Source organism: Eurytemora carolleeae, unplaced genomic scaffold, assembly GCF_000591075.1.
Source record: "Eurytemora carolleeae unplaced genomic scaffold, Eaff_2.0 scaffold326, whole genome shotgun sequence".
In the NCBI taxonomy this organism is placed as follows: domain Eukaryota; kingdom Metazoa; phylum Arthropoda; class Copepoda; order Calanoida; family Temoridae; genus Eurytemora; species Eurytemora carolleeae.
The window spans coordinates 161,317-175,339 of NW_019396246.1; the positions used below are offsets into that span (position 1 = coordinate 161,317).

Genomic DNA, 14,023 nt, shown 5'->3' on the forward strand with positions numbered 1-14,023 from the left:
TGTTTCGTGGGACACACTGTGTATGCAGTGTGGACTGTTAGGAAAAGAAAGAGAATGATCCTGACATTTAAGAATTTATCGTTTCTAAGGTCAAACCATTTACCCTCATTAGCCAAGCTGGGGTGCCTTAAACATACACATCATGCATATGGGCCTTGTCTGTATTTTGTATGGGGTTGTGTCTACATACAGTGGAACTCATAAAACTTTGGATTGGAAAGACGACATTTTAACAATTTAGTTTAAAAATGATACACTCTACAGCTGTGTTTTATGTTCATTTGAATATTTACAATCAGAACTTTAACTCAATTCAGTCGTCTTCCTATTTCACAGTTCTTTAGGTATCACTGCAAAGATTTATGTTATTGTAAAGCGGTATATAAGGGGGGGGGGAGGGATACTGTCAACCTTTCGGAAATGTTTGTGAAAGGTCGTTAAAGAGAAGGACACCGTGGAAAATGTGTGTTTGTGTCCAATAAACGTTATAGAAACAGTGCTGAATCGATCAAACCCAACATTTTTGAGGTAACTCACATGATCCCAGGGAAGGTTTATGCTGGTCAAAGTTAAACATTTTTTCTATAACTTTTGAAAATACACTAATTTGAAAAGGAAAATCCTCGAATATTTGGGAAAGTTTTAAAATGGCGTTTTACTGAGTTCTAATCTACAATTGTCAACAGGTTAAGGAGTGCAGCGAAGCGGCCTCTATAAGCCTAGTATTGTAAATTGGAATATAAAAATTACATATTTCTACAATTTGCAATAAAATCCCGGATTTTCATCTCAAATAAAACTAAGGGATAATGCCCATGCTTTTATGTTAAAAAATTCATTAAACACTTTTTTTTGGAAAATTGATATTTTTGTTTTCTTAAATCTATTGATGAAAAAATAGAAATTTAATTATTCAAAGAGTTTCACAGGTCGTGGTAACCATGTACATGTACACTGAAATAGGGAAATCGTTTCGCGAAAAATTGGCATTTTTCGCAAAAAAATTTGTTTAGCCAAAAGTTCGCTATTTCGCATTCCGTTCATTATTTCGTTCGTTCCGTTTTTAGGGAAATCTCGCATATTTGGTTTTGCGGAAATTGTTGCATATTTTGTTCTGAAGAAATTCTGCATCGTTTTCGCGAAAAAACGCGAAATTGCGTGAAAAAATGTTCGCGAAAGTTTTTTGCTTCGTTCACTGGAAACCCTTTGTACATTGCAGCTTTTGATTCTAATGGTTGACCTTTCGACCTCTTTCCTCCCTTCCTCTGGTTTCTAGTTCCTCCTTGAAATCAGTCGACTCTATAAAAAATTTCATATCTTTTCGTTATTATTTAACTTTGGCTTTTAATTAGGGAGGGGGGGGGGATCACATTACTATTATTAGCAATTTACAACTCTTAAAAGCTCAACATCTTTGAAATTGATAAGTCCCTAAAAATGGCCCGATTAACCTTTACTAATTTTCGAAAGTAGAACATTTATCCCTGCCCCCCCCCCCTCCATCTCGCTTCAACAACAACTCCTTTCCCACCCACCCAACCTCACCATCAGTCCCCCCCCTCACTACCTTCACCTATGGCTGTATGTATGTATGCAATGCAAGTAAATAGCATACTAATGTCCATGATTTTTATGTTAACACCACGAGCCAAAGATCTTAACTTTCAGGGGAGGGGGGGGGGGGGGCAACAATTTATATTTTTACTGCATATCAATGTCTAAACTTTGCTTGTCTGTTTTTTTTTGTTTTTAACCGATAAACGTCAAAACGGCTGAACCGATCGGGGCCACTTTTTTTTTAAAGAACCTCAGGGTAGGTTTTTGGATGCTCAAAATTACAAAACAATGTGTGCAAGCAATTTTAATTTTCTTAAAATTTTGTAAATCCTCGAACAAAAAATGTTATTGCTGTTTTATCCAGGAAAGCGTTGGTAGTAAAGGGGTTCAATTTCGATCGTTTTTTTTTCATTTTTGCTTAATTGGATGTAAAATCCGCAATATTGAATAAGAAAATCGAGAAAATCTCCGAATTTCTCACTTTCTGTCTGACATTTGATAATTCCCAAAGCAACAATGGCTACACACCCAGAAAAAATATTACATTCTCTCTTAAACAGGGCAAAATTACGGCAAGTTTAATGAGTTTATTGGACACAACCGGACAGACAGACAAGCCAAATTTATATCTAGATTATATGATAAAGTCTTCATCGTATATATTAATAAAATAAAGACGACTTTCGATTTCAATTTTTTATTTCTACTATCAAACTGCATGGAATGAATACACATGCAAAACAGAGCGGAGCTGCCAGCCAATTAACAGCTTTTCTTTATAAATCTACTTGTCAACTTGTAATTTGAAAAAAAGCTTGTTAGAAATTAAAATTCAAATAAAAAATTCGTCTTCATTGTATTGATACAAACACCAACCACTGTATAGTCTGAGTATTTCAGACATGTTTGCATTTATGCAAATTTTGACATTGAACACTGTCTTGGGTCGGTCCATAGGGTCCATATGCATAGATTAATAACAATACAGAAAGAACACTAGAGGTCGTCTTTTGAAAATTTAGGGTTTTTTCGTTCACAATAATCCAGAGGCAGTAGCCTAAAGGAGTTACGCGCATGCCGCATAGAACATGCTCTCTCTCTGTCTTGTAGTTCAACGCTTCTGCCTCAGGATTTTTGTGAACGTAAAAAACCCTAAAACATGAAAAAAACGACATCTAGTATTCTATCTGTATTGTTATTAATCTATGGGCGTATATTTCCAATTAATCTGCAGCGCATTTAACAGCAGAATATCCGGAATCTTCTCAAAATATTCATTTTAAAACACTGTAAAAATCTACGATATTTCTAGCTGGTTACTCCTTACATCTCATTCGTTTATAGTGGGCCAACCAATTTAAACAACCTACTCTGGTGAGGCGGGTCCAAACTTCATAGTAAATTGTAATTTTTTTATTTGTATCATCTCGTGCTTTGTAGTTGAATAAAAATATGAAATGAAATTTGCGACATCAGGTTGCAAAGATATTAGGATGAGAAAAAAGAAGTTGTGGGGCGTATTCATTGCATCTTTCCTTTCTACGTATTCAAAAGATTTATTGTAGAAATGATTTTAATGATAATGTGGATTCTTTCTTCTTTAAAGTAGAGTTTACTACTTTATAAACGGATTTAACGAGTTCCTAAATCAATATTTCAGGCAATTAGTGAAAGGGGTTCCTGAGTTATGATCGGACAAACAAACAAAGCCATCCCTAAACAGAGATTACTACTTTACATATTAAAGTATGTACAATTGTTGTTTTGTTGTAAGAAAAGTTGCAAATACATAATTATATACATAATTAAAAGTTGTTGCATTTTTCAAATTAACATTTATACGGTATACATCACTCTCAACTTTAATGAAGTAATCAGAACTCTTGTATTAAACCAAACAAACTTGGGAATTTTGTTGTTGATACTTTAAACCTTTTTCCAGATTTATCAACTTCAATCATTAAAGTGGGAGTTTTGGTCACATTTCAATTATATTATTAATTATATCTATTATGTAAATTATTAAAACCTTTCCAGGCTCCTCTGGGATATCGTCATTTTCAGATTGGTTGCGATATGCTGAATATGATGAGTCCAGGAAGAAAGCATCATCAGTGCTACCGGAGACCCCGTCCCACCGGAGACCACTTGCCAGAGACCCCGGCATTTTCAACGGAGACCCCAAAGTTTTCATCGGAAACCTCAAATAAAATAGTTAAAATTTTTGAAAATTTAAAATGCTCTTGCTTGTATAAAATGTGAAAAAATTTATTTTATCATAAACTTTTAGGAGAGAATAATAAACACGCACGATACTTTTAAAATTTTTAAAAATGTTGTAGATTTCTTTGTAAATGCATAAAATAATATCCAAATTTAAAAGTTTATGACAAATAAATTTAAATAGGTTTTTATGCCATAAAAAGCAATTTACATTTTAAAAAATGTTAATTATTTATTCGGGGTCTCAGATGAAAACTTCGGGGTCAGTGTTGGGGTCTCCTGTATCATAGAGGTTGGGGTCTCCGGGGTTTCCTGTAGCACTCCGATAATGCTGCTTTCTTCCTACACTCGAAAATTAGCTATTTTTTAACTATATGGACCCCTGTTAAGGACTTTTTGCCCCCACCCGCCCTGTGGGCAAGCTTTCATAAGGGGGCATGCCTCCCCTTAATCAGGCTAGGGGGTCTGGCCCCGAAGCCCCTCCCCCCTAGTTGCGCGCCTGTTTATTTTAAAATAGTTCAATCTTAGCGGAGAGCTTTAATATACAGTGACAACCAAAAAACTTTAAAATGGAAAGACGACAAGTTAGGACTTACACTCATAGAATATATATTAGAGTGGAATTTAGAAAATCCTTTCAGCCTGAAAGGGAGTTCAAAGTGTACAAATCATGTGAATGTTCACAAATTATATGCAGTAGAGTACAATAATACAGTATGTTCCCTATACTATCCATTTCAATTTCGAATTTTTTAAAGTTGTTAAATAAACTTTATAAAATGAATTAGGTGAATAAAAAACATCATTTGATTTATAGTTATAACGGAAAATCATCGTTTGTAAAGTGAAAGGCATAGAGTCTATTTGAAATGATCATTGGTCAAATATGAAACCAGCCTATTTCATAATTTGGTTTTCTTTTAATATTAATTTTAGATTTTCTATCAAATGATGTTCCAGGGCCTAAAAGGTTATATAGCGCAAATATGTGAAGTACACCTGCAGTATGGAAACAGTACAACAAAATGGCCGTTTTACACTTTTTTCTAGTAAATTCCACTCTAATATATATTCTGTTCTCTTTGTTTAAACTAGTTCAATGAGCATAAGACATAGCAATTGTACAGTGTAAATAGACCCTTTTGCCTCTAATTGTGCTTCGCTAAGTTACTAGTAAAAATATTTGCTTTGTAACAACATCAAAAACGCTTAAGTATTGCTATAATGTTGTCTTTCTATTCCATTGTTTTCTGGTTATCACTTTATTAAAGAAGATACACGTTTGCAATCGTTGAACATTTTGCTAGCAAGTTGTTTTACTTTCATTAACAAGAAATATTAATAATTACTTTCTAGAAGTCGCAAAAAAAATATTTACATTGATAATTATGAAAATAATAGGATAAAAGTTAAAAAAGTTAAAAGTTTGATGATCAGTCAAAGTTTTAAAGGGATTACTCTCTACTTTACATGGAAGTATTAAGTTAATATTCCGCTACAGTCCCTTTCAGCACAAATAATTCTAAACATTACCAATCTCTGACTTTTCTAGATGGGAATGAATAGGAGCTGATTTGAGGAATACATGTTTATAATGGAATGTTAAGGTCAAATCTCATGCTTATTATTCAATCTTACACTCCATAATTTGTCTTTCAGGCCCCACTGGGGGGTCTAGGTCTAATACAGAAATTGGGGGATTGATAAAAAGATAAATAGATAATAGATTTAAATATAAAGATGGTATATATATATACATATATAGATATTTATATAGAGAGATAGATAGATAGACATGTACAAAGATAGATAGTTAGATGTACAGGAACTAGAAAATTTAACAGTATATAGAAAATGGAAAAGTATACAGTGTACAGGAACTAGAAAAGTTTAGGAACTAGAAAAATTTACAGTGTACAGGAACTGGAAAAGTTTACAGTGTACAGGAACTGGAAAAGTTTACAGTGTACAGGAACAAAAAAAGTGTACAGTGTGCAGGAACTAGAAAAGTGTACAGTGTACAGGAACTAGAAAAGTTTACAGTGTACAGGAACTAGAAAAGTGTACAGTGTACAGGAACTAGAAAAGTTTGCAGTGTATAGGAACTAGAAAAGTGGACATTGTAAACTAGTTTACAGTTTACAGGAACTTGAAAAGTTTACAGTGTACAGGAACTAGAAATGTTTACAGTGTTCAGGAACTATAGTTTACAGTGTACAGGAACTTAAAATTTTACAGTGTACAGGAACTAGAAAATTTTACAGTGTACTGGAACTAGAAAAGTGCACAGTGTATAGGAATTAGAAAAGTGTACAGTGTGCAGGAACTAGTTTACAGTGTACAGGAACTAGAAAAGTTTACAGTTTACAGGAACTAGAAAAGTTTACAGTGTACAGGAACTAGAAAAGTTTACAGTGTACAGGAACTAGTTTACAGTGTGTAGGAACTAAAGGATTTTACAGTGTACTGGAACTAGAAAAGTTTAGAGGAACTATAGTTTACAGTGTACTGGAACTAGAAAAGTGGACATTGTACAGGAACTAGTTTACAGTTTACAGGAACTTGAAAAGTTTACAGTGTACAAGAACTAGAAATGTTTACAGTGTTCAGGAACTTTAGTTTAAAGTGTACGGGAACTTAACATTTTACATTGTACAGGAACTAGAAAATTTTACATTGTACTGGAACTAGAAAAGTGCACAGTGTATAGGAATTAGAAAAGTGTACAGTGTACAGGAACTAGTTTACAGTGTACAGGAACTTGAAAGGTTACAGTGTACAGGAACTAGAAAAGTTTAAAGTGTACAGTATCTACAAAAGTTTACAGTGTACAGGAACTAGTTTACAGAACTAGAAAAATTACAGTGTAAAGGAACTAGAAAAGTTTACAGTGTACAAGACTAGCTTACAGTGTAGGAACTAGAAATGTTTACAGTGTTCAGACACTAGAAAAGTGTACAGTGTACAGGAATTAGTTTTAGTTTACAGCTTACAGGAATTACATAGTACAGGAAATAGAAATGTTTATAGTGTTCAGGAACTATAGTTTACAGTGTACAGGAACTAGAAAATTTTACAGTGTACAGGAACTAGAAAAGTGTAGAGTGTACAGGAATCAGAAAAGTGTTCAGTGTACAGTAACTAGTTTACAGTGTACAGAAACTAAGTTTACTGTTTACAGGAACTAGAAAAGTTTACAGTTTACAGGAACTAAAAAAGTGTACAGTTTACAGGAACTAGTTTACAGTGTGTAGAAACTAGAAGATTTTACAGTGTACAGGAACTAGAAAAGTGTACATTGCGCAGGATCTAGTATTACAGTGTACAGGAACTAGAAAAGTTTACATTGCACTGGAACTAGAAATGTTTACAGTGTTAAGGAACTAGAAAAGTATACAGTGTACAGGAAATAGTTTACAGTGTACAGGAACTAGTTTACAGTGTGTAGGAACTAGAAGATTTTACAGTGTACAGGAACTTTAAAAGTTTACAGTGTACAGGAACTAGTTTACAGTGTACAGGAACTAGAAAAATTTACAGTGTTCAGGAACTAAAAAAGTGTACAGTGTACAGTAACTAGTTTACAGTGTACAGGAACTAGAAAAGTTTACAGTGTACAGGAACTATAGTTTACAGTGTACAGGAACTAGAAAATCTTACAGTGTACAGGAACTAGAAAAGTTTACAATGTACAGGAACTAGAAAAGTGTACAGTGTTCAGGAACTAGAAAAGTTTACATTGTTCAGGAACTAGAAAAGTGTACAGTGTACAGGAACTAGAAAAGTTTATAGTTTACAGGAACTAGAAAAGTTTACAGTGTACAGGAACTAGAAATATTTACAGTGTTCAGCAACTATATTTTACAGTGTACAGCCTACAGGAACTAAAAAAATTTACAGTGCACAATAACTAGAGAAGTTTACAGTGTAGAGGAACTAGAAACGTTTACAGTGTACATGAATTAGTTTACAGTGTACAGGAACTAGTTTACAGTTTACAGGAATTACATTGTACAGGAAATAGAAATGTTTATAGTGTTCAGGAACTATAGTTTACAGTGTACAGGAATTAGAAAATTTTACAGTGTACAGGAACTAGAAAAGTGTACAGTGTACAGGAACTAGAAAAGTGTACAGTTTACAGGAACTAGATAAGTGTACAGTGTTCAGGAACTAAAAAAGTGTACAGTGTTCAGGAACTATAAAAGCGTACAGTGTTTAGGAACAAGAACATATTACAGTGTTTAGGGACTAGAAAAGTGTATAGTGTACAGGAACTGAAAAAGTTTACAGTGTACATAAGCTAGAAAAGTTTACCTTGTACAGGAACTAGAAAAGTTTACAGTGTATAGGAACTAGAAAAGTTTATAGTGTACAGCAACAAGAAAAGCTTACGGTGTACAGGCACTAGTTTACAGTGCACAGGAACTAGTTTACAGTGTACAGAAACAAGGTTAGAGTGCACAGGAACTAGTTTAAAGTGTACAGGAACTAGTTTACAGTATACAGGAACTTATTCACAGTGTACAGGCACTAGTTTACAGTGTACAGAAACTAGTTTACAGTGTACAGAAACAAGTTTAGAGTGCACAGGAACTATTTTACAGTGTACAGGAACTAGTTTACAGTATACAGGAACTAGTGTAGAGTGTACAGGAACTAGTTTAGAGTGTACAGGAACTAGTTTAGAGTGTACAGGAACTAGTTTAGAGTGTACAGGAACTAGTTTAAACTGTACAGGAACTAGCTTAGAGTGTACAGGAACTAGTTTACAGTGTACATATACTTGTTTACAGTGCACAGGAACTAGTTTACAGTGCACAGAAACTAGTTTACAGTGTACAGAAACAAGTTTAGAGTGCATAGGAACTAGTTTACAGTGTACAGGAACTAGTTTACAGTGTACAGGAACTAGTTTAGAGTGTACAGGAATTAGTTTACAGTATACAGGAACTAGTTTAGAGATTACAGGAACTAGCTTACAATGTACAGGAACTAGTTTAGAGTGTACAGAAATTAGTTTAAAGTGTACAGGAACTAGTATAGAGTGTACAGGAACTAGCTTACATTGTACAGAAACTAGTTTAGAGCGTACAGGAACTAGTTTACAGTTTACAGGAACTAGTTTAGAGTGTACAGGAACTAGTCTAGAGTGTACAGGAACTAGTTTAGAGTGTACAGGAACTATTATAGAGTGTACAGGAACTAGTTTACAGTGTACAGATTCAAGTGTAGAGTTTACTGGAACTAGTTTACAGTGTACAGAAACTAGTTTACAGTGTACAGGAACTAGTTTACAGTGAACAGGAACTAGTTTAGATTGTACAGGAACTAGTTTAGAGTGTACAGGAACTAGTTTAGAGTGTACAGGAACTAGTTTAGAGTGTACAGGAACTAGTTTAGAGTGTACAGGAACTAGTTTAGAGTGTACAGGAACTAGTTTAGAGTGTACAGGAACTAGTTTAGAGTGTACAGGAACTAGATTATGGAGTGTCTAATGAGAAAATGTATGCAGTAGAAGTCAATGAACCAATCATTACAGATTAACATCTGGTTCCATATAGTTACTTATTAGATATAGTCATAGATTATTGATAATACAGATTCAGCGATGGCACGTGGATTTAACGGTTCTGTCAATATTCCAGAAAGCTGTGACTTTCGATCACAATTTGACCCATTAAACATAATTTTTTAGCCTTTTGTCTTGGATACTTTTTTGTCGGCATATGCATTTTGAATGAAAAAGTATAGAATAAACAAATTGTAGAATTATAGACAAAAATACGTTTGATTTCAAATAGAAGAAACCGAATTCTGCGCACTCTGGTTAATCAGGGGTGATCGGGATTGCATGTTCAAGCGATCGGTATTAAACAACTGATCGGGATTAAACAACTGATCTGGGATCGGCAACACAAAAGATCCCAGATCTAAATGTTTAATAAAGTTTTAAGTAACCAACCTATATAAACTAACTGTTTAATTGTTTTGAGGGAGTGGTCTTATAAAAAATATCAAGAGAGGGGGTTGCAAAATTTCATTAAAAAATTGTAAAAGTGTAATTGTTTCCTTATATTACTCTAGCAACATTTTTGGTCTCCAACGATGTGTTCTAAATATTCTTTATTATTTTTCATCTTTTGTAACACAACATGGTTTATTAATATATAATGGATATACAAGAATAGAAAGAAGAAAGCATAAAATAATCATCTTACCATGAAGATACATATCCTCTGTGAACAGATCAAACAATATATTTATTCCATTATTCAAATTTCAAAAAGAAACATTTTTTTCATACATTTTTCCCATTGTACATCTTCATATTTTGTTTCATCTTCCATCCTTGATAGCCCATAGTCCATCTTTTGTCTTTCATCTTGCATTGTTCATATTCAATTTTCCATATTCAATCTTTCATCTTCAATCTTTCATCTTCCATCTTCCGTTATACATCTTATATCTTTAATCCATCTTACATCTTTCATCTTCCATCTTTCATCTTCCATCTTCCATTATTCATATTTCATCTTCCATCTTCCATCTTCCATCTTTCATCTTCCATCTTTTATCTTTTATCTTCCATCTTCTATCTTCCATCTTCCATCTTCTATCTTCCATCTTCCATATTTTATCATCCATCTTTTATCTTTCATCTTTTATCTTCCATCTTCCATCTTCCATCCTTCATCTTCTATCTTCTATTTTCCATCTTTCATATTCCATCATCCATCTTCCATCTTTCATCTTTCATCTTCCATCTTTCATCTTCCATCTTTCATCTTCCATCTTTCATCTTCCATCTTCCATCTTCTATCTTCTATCTTCCATCTTTCATCTTCCATCTTCTATCTTCTATCTTCCATCTTTCATCTTCCATCTTCCATCTTCCATCTTCTATCTTCTATCTTCTATGTTGGAAAATAAGATATGTCTGGTCTAAGCAGGATAGGAAATAGATCCCGAAAAGAAGGAAATTAAGTTGTTTCATAATTTCAAATTATAAACATAAATGCATTCAATAAGAATCAGAAAACTCTGGAAGAGGAAGACGACTTTTAGGCTAAAATTATATCATTGGATAATCCGATAAACCTAAACTAAGCAATTGTGTAGTAAAAACAGACCCATTTCACTTAAAAAATTGTAATTTAATAAGTTACCTGAAAAACTATTTGCTTTTTAACAATATAAAAAAGTATTGATTTCATTTCATCTTCATATTCCGGAGTTTTCTGGTTCTCACTGTATAGATGAGTTTAAATCTAGAAAAATAAAACAGACGTAAATGCAGATGCTTTTCCTCAAACTATTTTTAAGGAGTTTTTGAAGGTTTTACCCAAAACCAGGATACTAACCCCTAAATATTCTAGAGAAAACGCCCATCCTAGGCAGCCTAACATATTGAAAAATAAGATTTATCAAAAATGCAATTAATTTGATCTTTTATTTAAATAAAGGATTAAAGATAAAAGTATGATTTTTGATTAAGCATAGGGTTGTTAATTATTAAATTTTTTGTATTGTTTTGCGTTATGTTTTTAAGGTTTTAAAAGTAAGGAACTCTGTTAGTTAAAAAAACAATCAAAGTTATGTTACATAATATAATATGTTAGTTTTAGTGAAAAACAGCTTTTTTAAGTTTTTCCCAAGTGTGTATTTTATTTTATTTGTTTTATTAAATATTAGTTGAAGGGCCTGTGGAATTAAATCAAAAAAATTGTAAAAAGTCATTTTTAAAATTTGTTCATTCTATGTAACCCCCAGGGTACCCATAAGTTCCCTCAAAAATGTTAGCCCATTCGGTCCAGCCGTTTGGCCGGGTACAGGGAACATATATACTATATGTCTTGTTTTATTATATATAGATTAGAAAATTTAAAACCCACTAGATACATCGTATTTTAATATAAAGTTTCGATTTTTCAAGAACTTTCTTTTTAATAGTTTGATGTTGTTTCTCCGTCGTTAACAACAGAAAAATATAAACATTCCATACCTAAATGTAAACCTATACTGTATGTCTTCATATTTCTTTGCAAGTTTATAATGTAAACCTCTGAATTTTAAAACATCTAGCAGAATTTAAAGTTTGGAATATCCAATTTCTCCGACATGGATTTCAAATATATAAATCTGAGTTTGTGACAAAGACTCATGATTTCTTTGAAATCTTATCAAAATTAAAAAAGAAATTTCGTTCAATAGGGCTTTTTTTATTTACAAACATTTTATTCTTTTTATTAAATTCTGTAGATGAGCTGAGATGAAGCAACATAGGTAGTACTTTCAATTAGAAAAGGTTGAAACTATATTGTCCTAAATTTATTCTAAAATTATATCCATTCTTCTTCCTGTATCTTAAAGAACTAGAAAACTTTACAAGTTTCTACAGACTTTACAATGAGCTATAGACAGATTTTGCTGGAGGATTTGAGTCGGTGATTCAGGATTCGAAGCGGCGTTAGGTAGTTCAACGTCCTCTCCCATTCATTAATTTGGTTCCCGGGTCCATGTTAAAACCAACTATTTTTAAAAGAATGTCATGTTTAAATCTTTTGCTGAATCTCCATTCTCCAGTCTCCACCGCATGCAATGTTTGAAAGAAATTTCATATTTTACATTCTACAAACTTTTTCGGACATATTCGGAATATTTACTCGGATATTTGAATTCTCGTATAATAACTCAGATATTTGAATTCTCGGATATTAACTCAGATATTTGAATTCTTGTATAATAACTCGGATATTTGAATTCTCGTATAATAACTCGGATATTTGAATTATCGGTTATTTATAACTCGGATATTTGAATTCTTGGATAACAACTCGGATATTTGAATTCTTGGATAACAACTCGGATATTTGAATTCTTGGATAACAACTCGGATATTTTAATTCTTGGATATTAAATCGGATATTTTAATTCTTGGATATTAAATCGGATATTTAAAATTTTAGATAATGACTCGGATACTTGCATTTTGGAAAATAACTTGGATATAGGAATTCTCGGTTAATAACTCGGATATTTGAAATCTCCGATAATAATTCGGATATATGAGTTTTTGGATAATACTCAGATTTTTGAAGTTTTAGATAATTTCGGATATTCGAATTTTCGGATATTTAAATTTTTGGATAATAACTCGGATATTTAAATTTCTGGATAATAACTCGGATATTTAAATTTTTGGATAATAACTCGGATATAAGAATTCTCGGATATTTGAAATCTCCTATAATAATTCGGATATTTGATTTTAGGAAAATAACTCGGATATTTGAATTCTTGGATAATAACTCGGATATTTTAATTTTCGGATATTTAAATTTTTGGATAATAACTCGGATATTTAAATTTTTGGATAATAACTCGGATATTTGAATTTTTGGATAATAACTCGGATATTTGAATTCTTGGATAATAACTCGGATATTTAAATTTTTGGATAATAACTTGGATATATGAATTTTGGGAGAATATCCTGGATATTTGAATTTTCACTTACACTCCCAGATTTCAGTACTTAATTTGTGTTTCCAGATTCTCAGTATTTGCACAATTAGTGGTATTATGAGCCCCTAGGGAGGAAAGCAGCAGATCTGTTGTTAAACTCCGTTTTAACCCGGATATGTTTCAGATAATTGTCAATTACAGTGAAAGATTGTAAAAATTATAATACCAATAATGATTAACTGTGAAGGAAAGTGAACAAAATACTAAATAGCTTTACAATAGCTTGGTGAGATGGAACTTTTCTTATAACCGACAGCTTTTAGCTATTGTAGTTTATATATATATATTGCTCTGAATGGATCGGTTGAACAAGAAGAACTGGTTTTCTTTCCTCAGACTTAGGACAGAAAATATACAGTGCAAACTTCTCACAAAGTTATATTTTCTGTTAATTTTACCCCCCCGCCCCCCTACTCGCTCCTCCCTATCCTCCTCGTCTTTTCCGTATATGATCCCCATCTTCTTATTTATTTTGAAGAATATTGGACAATATCAATTTGACTTACACTTTTATAATTTTCTTTGTTTTTATTTGTTTCCAGTTTTAAGCACATTCTCACTTAAAGGGACAGTAAAGGAAAAATGAAAGGAGGTATAGGCTAAAAGCTAATATCTTTAGCTCTTGATCGCGACCCATGAAAGTTTTATCTGATGTTCCTGTCTCTATAAATTGATTTAAAACTGTGTTAAAATTATATGAAAATTCATATATGTA

The 14,023-nt window shown here is 32.6% G+C and overlaps 1 protein-coding gene across 1 annotated transcript in view; it reads left to right on the plus strand.

Annotated features, from left to right (window-relative positions):
- Positions 1–13,426: 13,426 nt before the first annotated feature.
- LOC111699274 (uncharacterized) overlaps positions 13,427–14,023 on the plus strand; it is a gene marked incomplete in the record, with an annotated part of 16,865 nt that continues 16,268 nt past the window's right edge. The window contains 1 exon segment of the mRNA XM_023469902.1: positions 13,427–13,638. Within this exon segment, the coding sequence (XP_023325670.1) occupies positions 13,604–13,638 (35 nt within the window).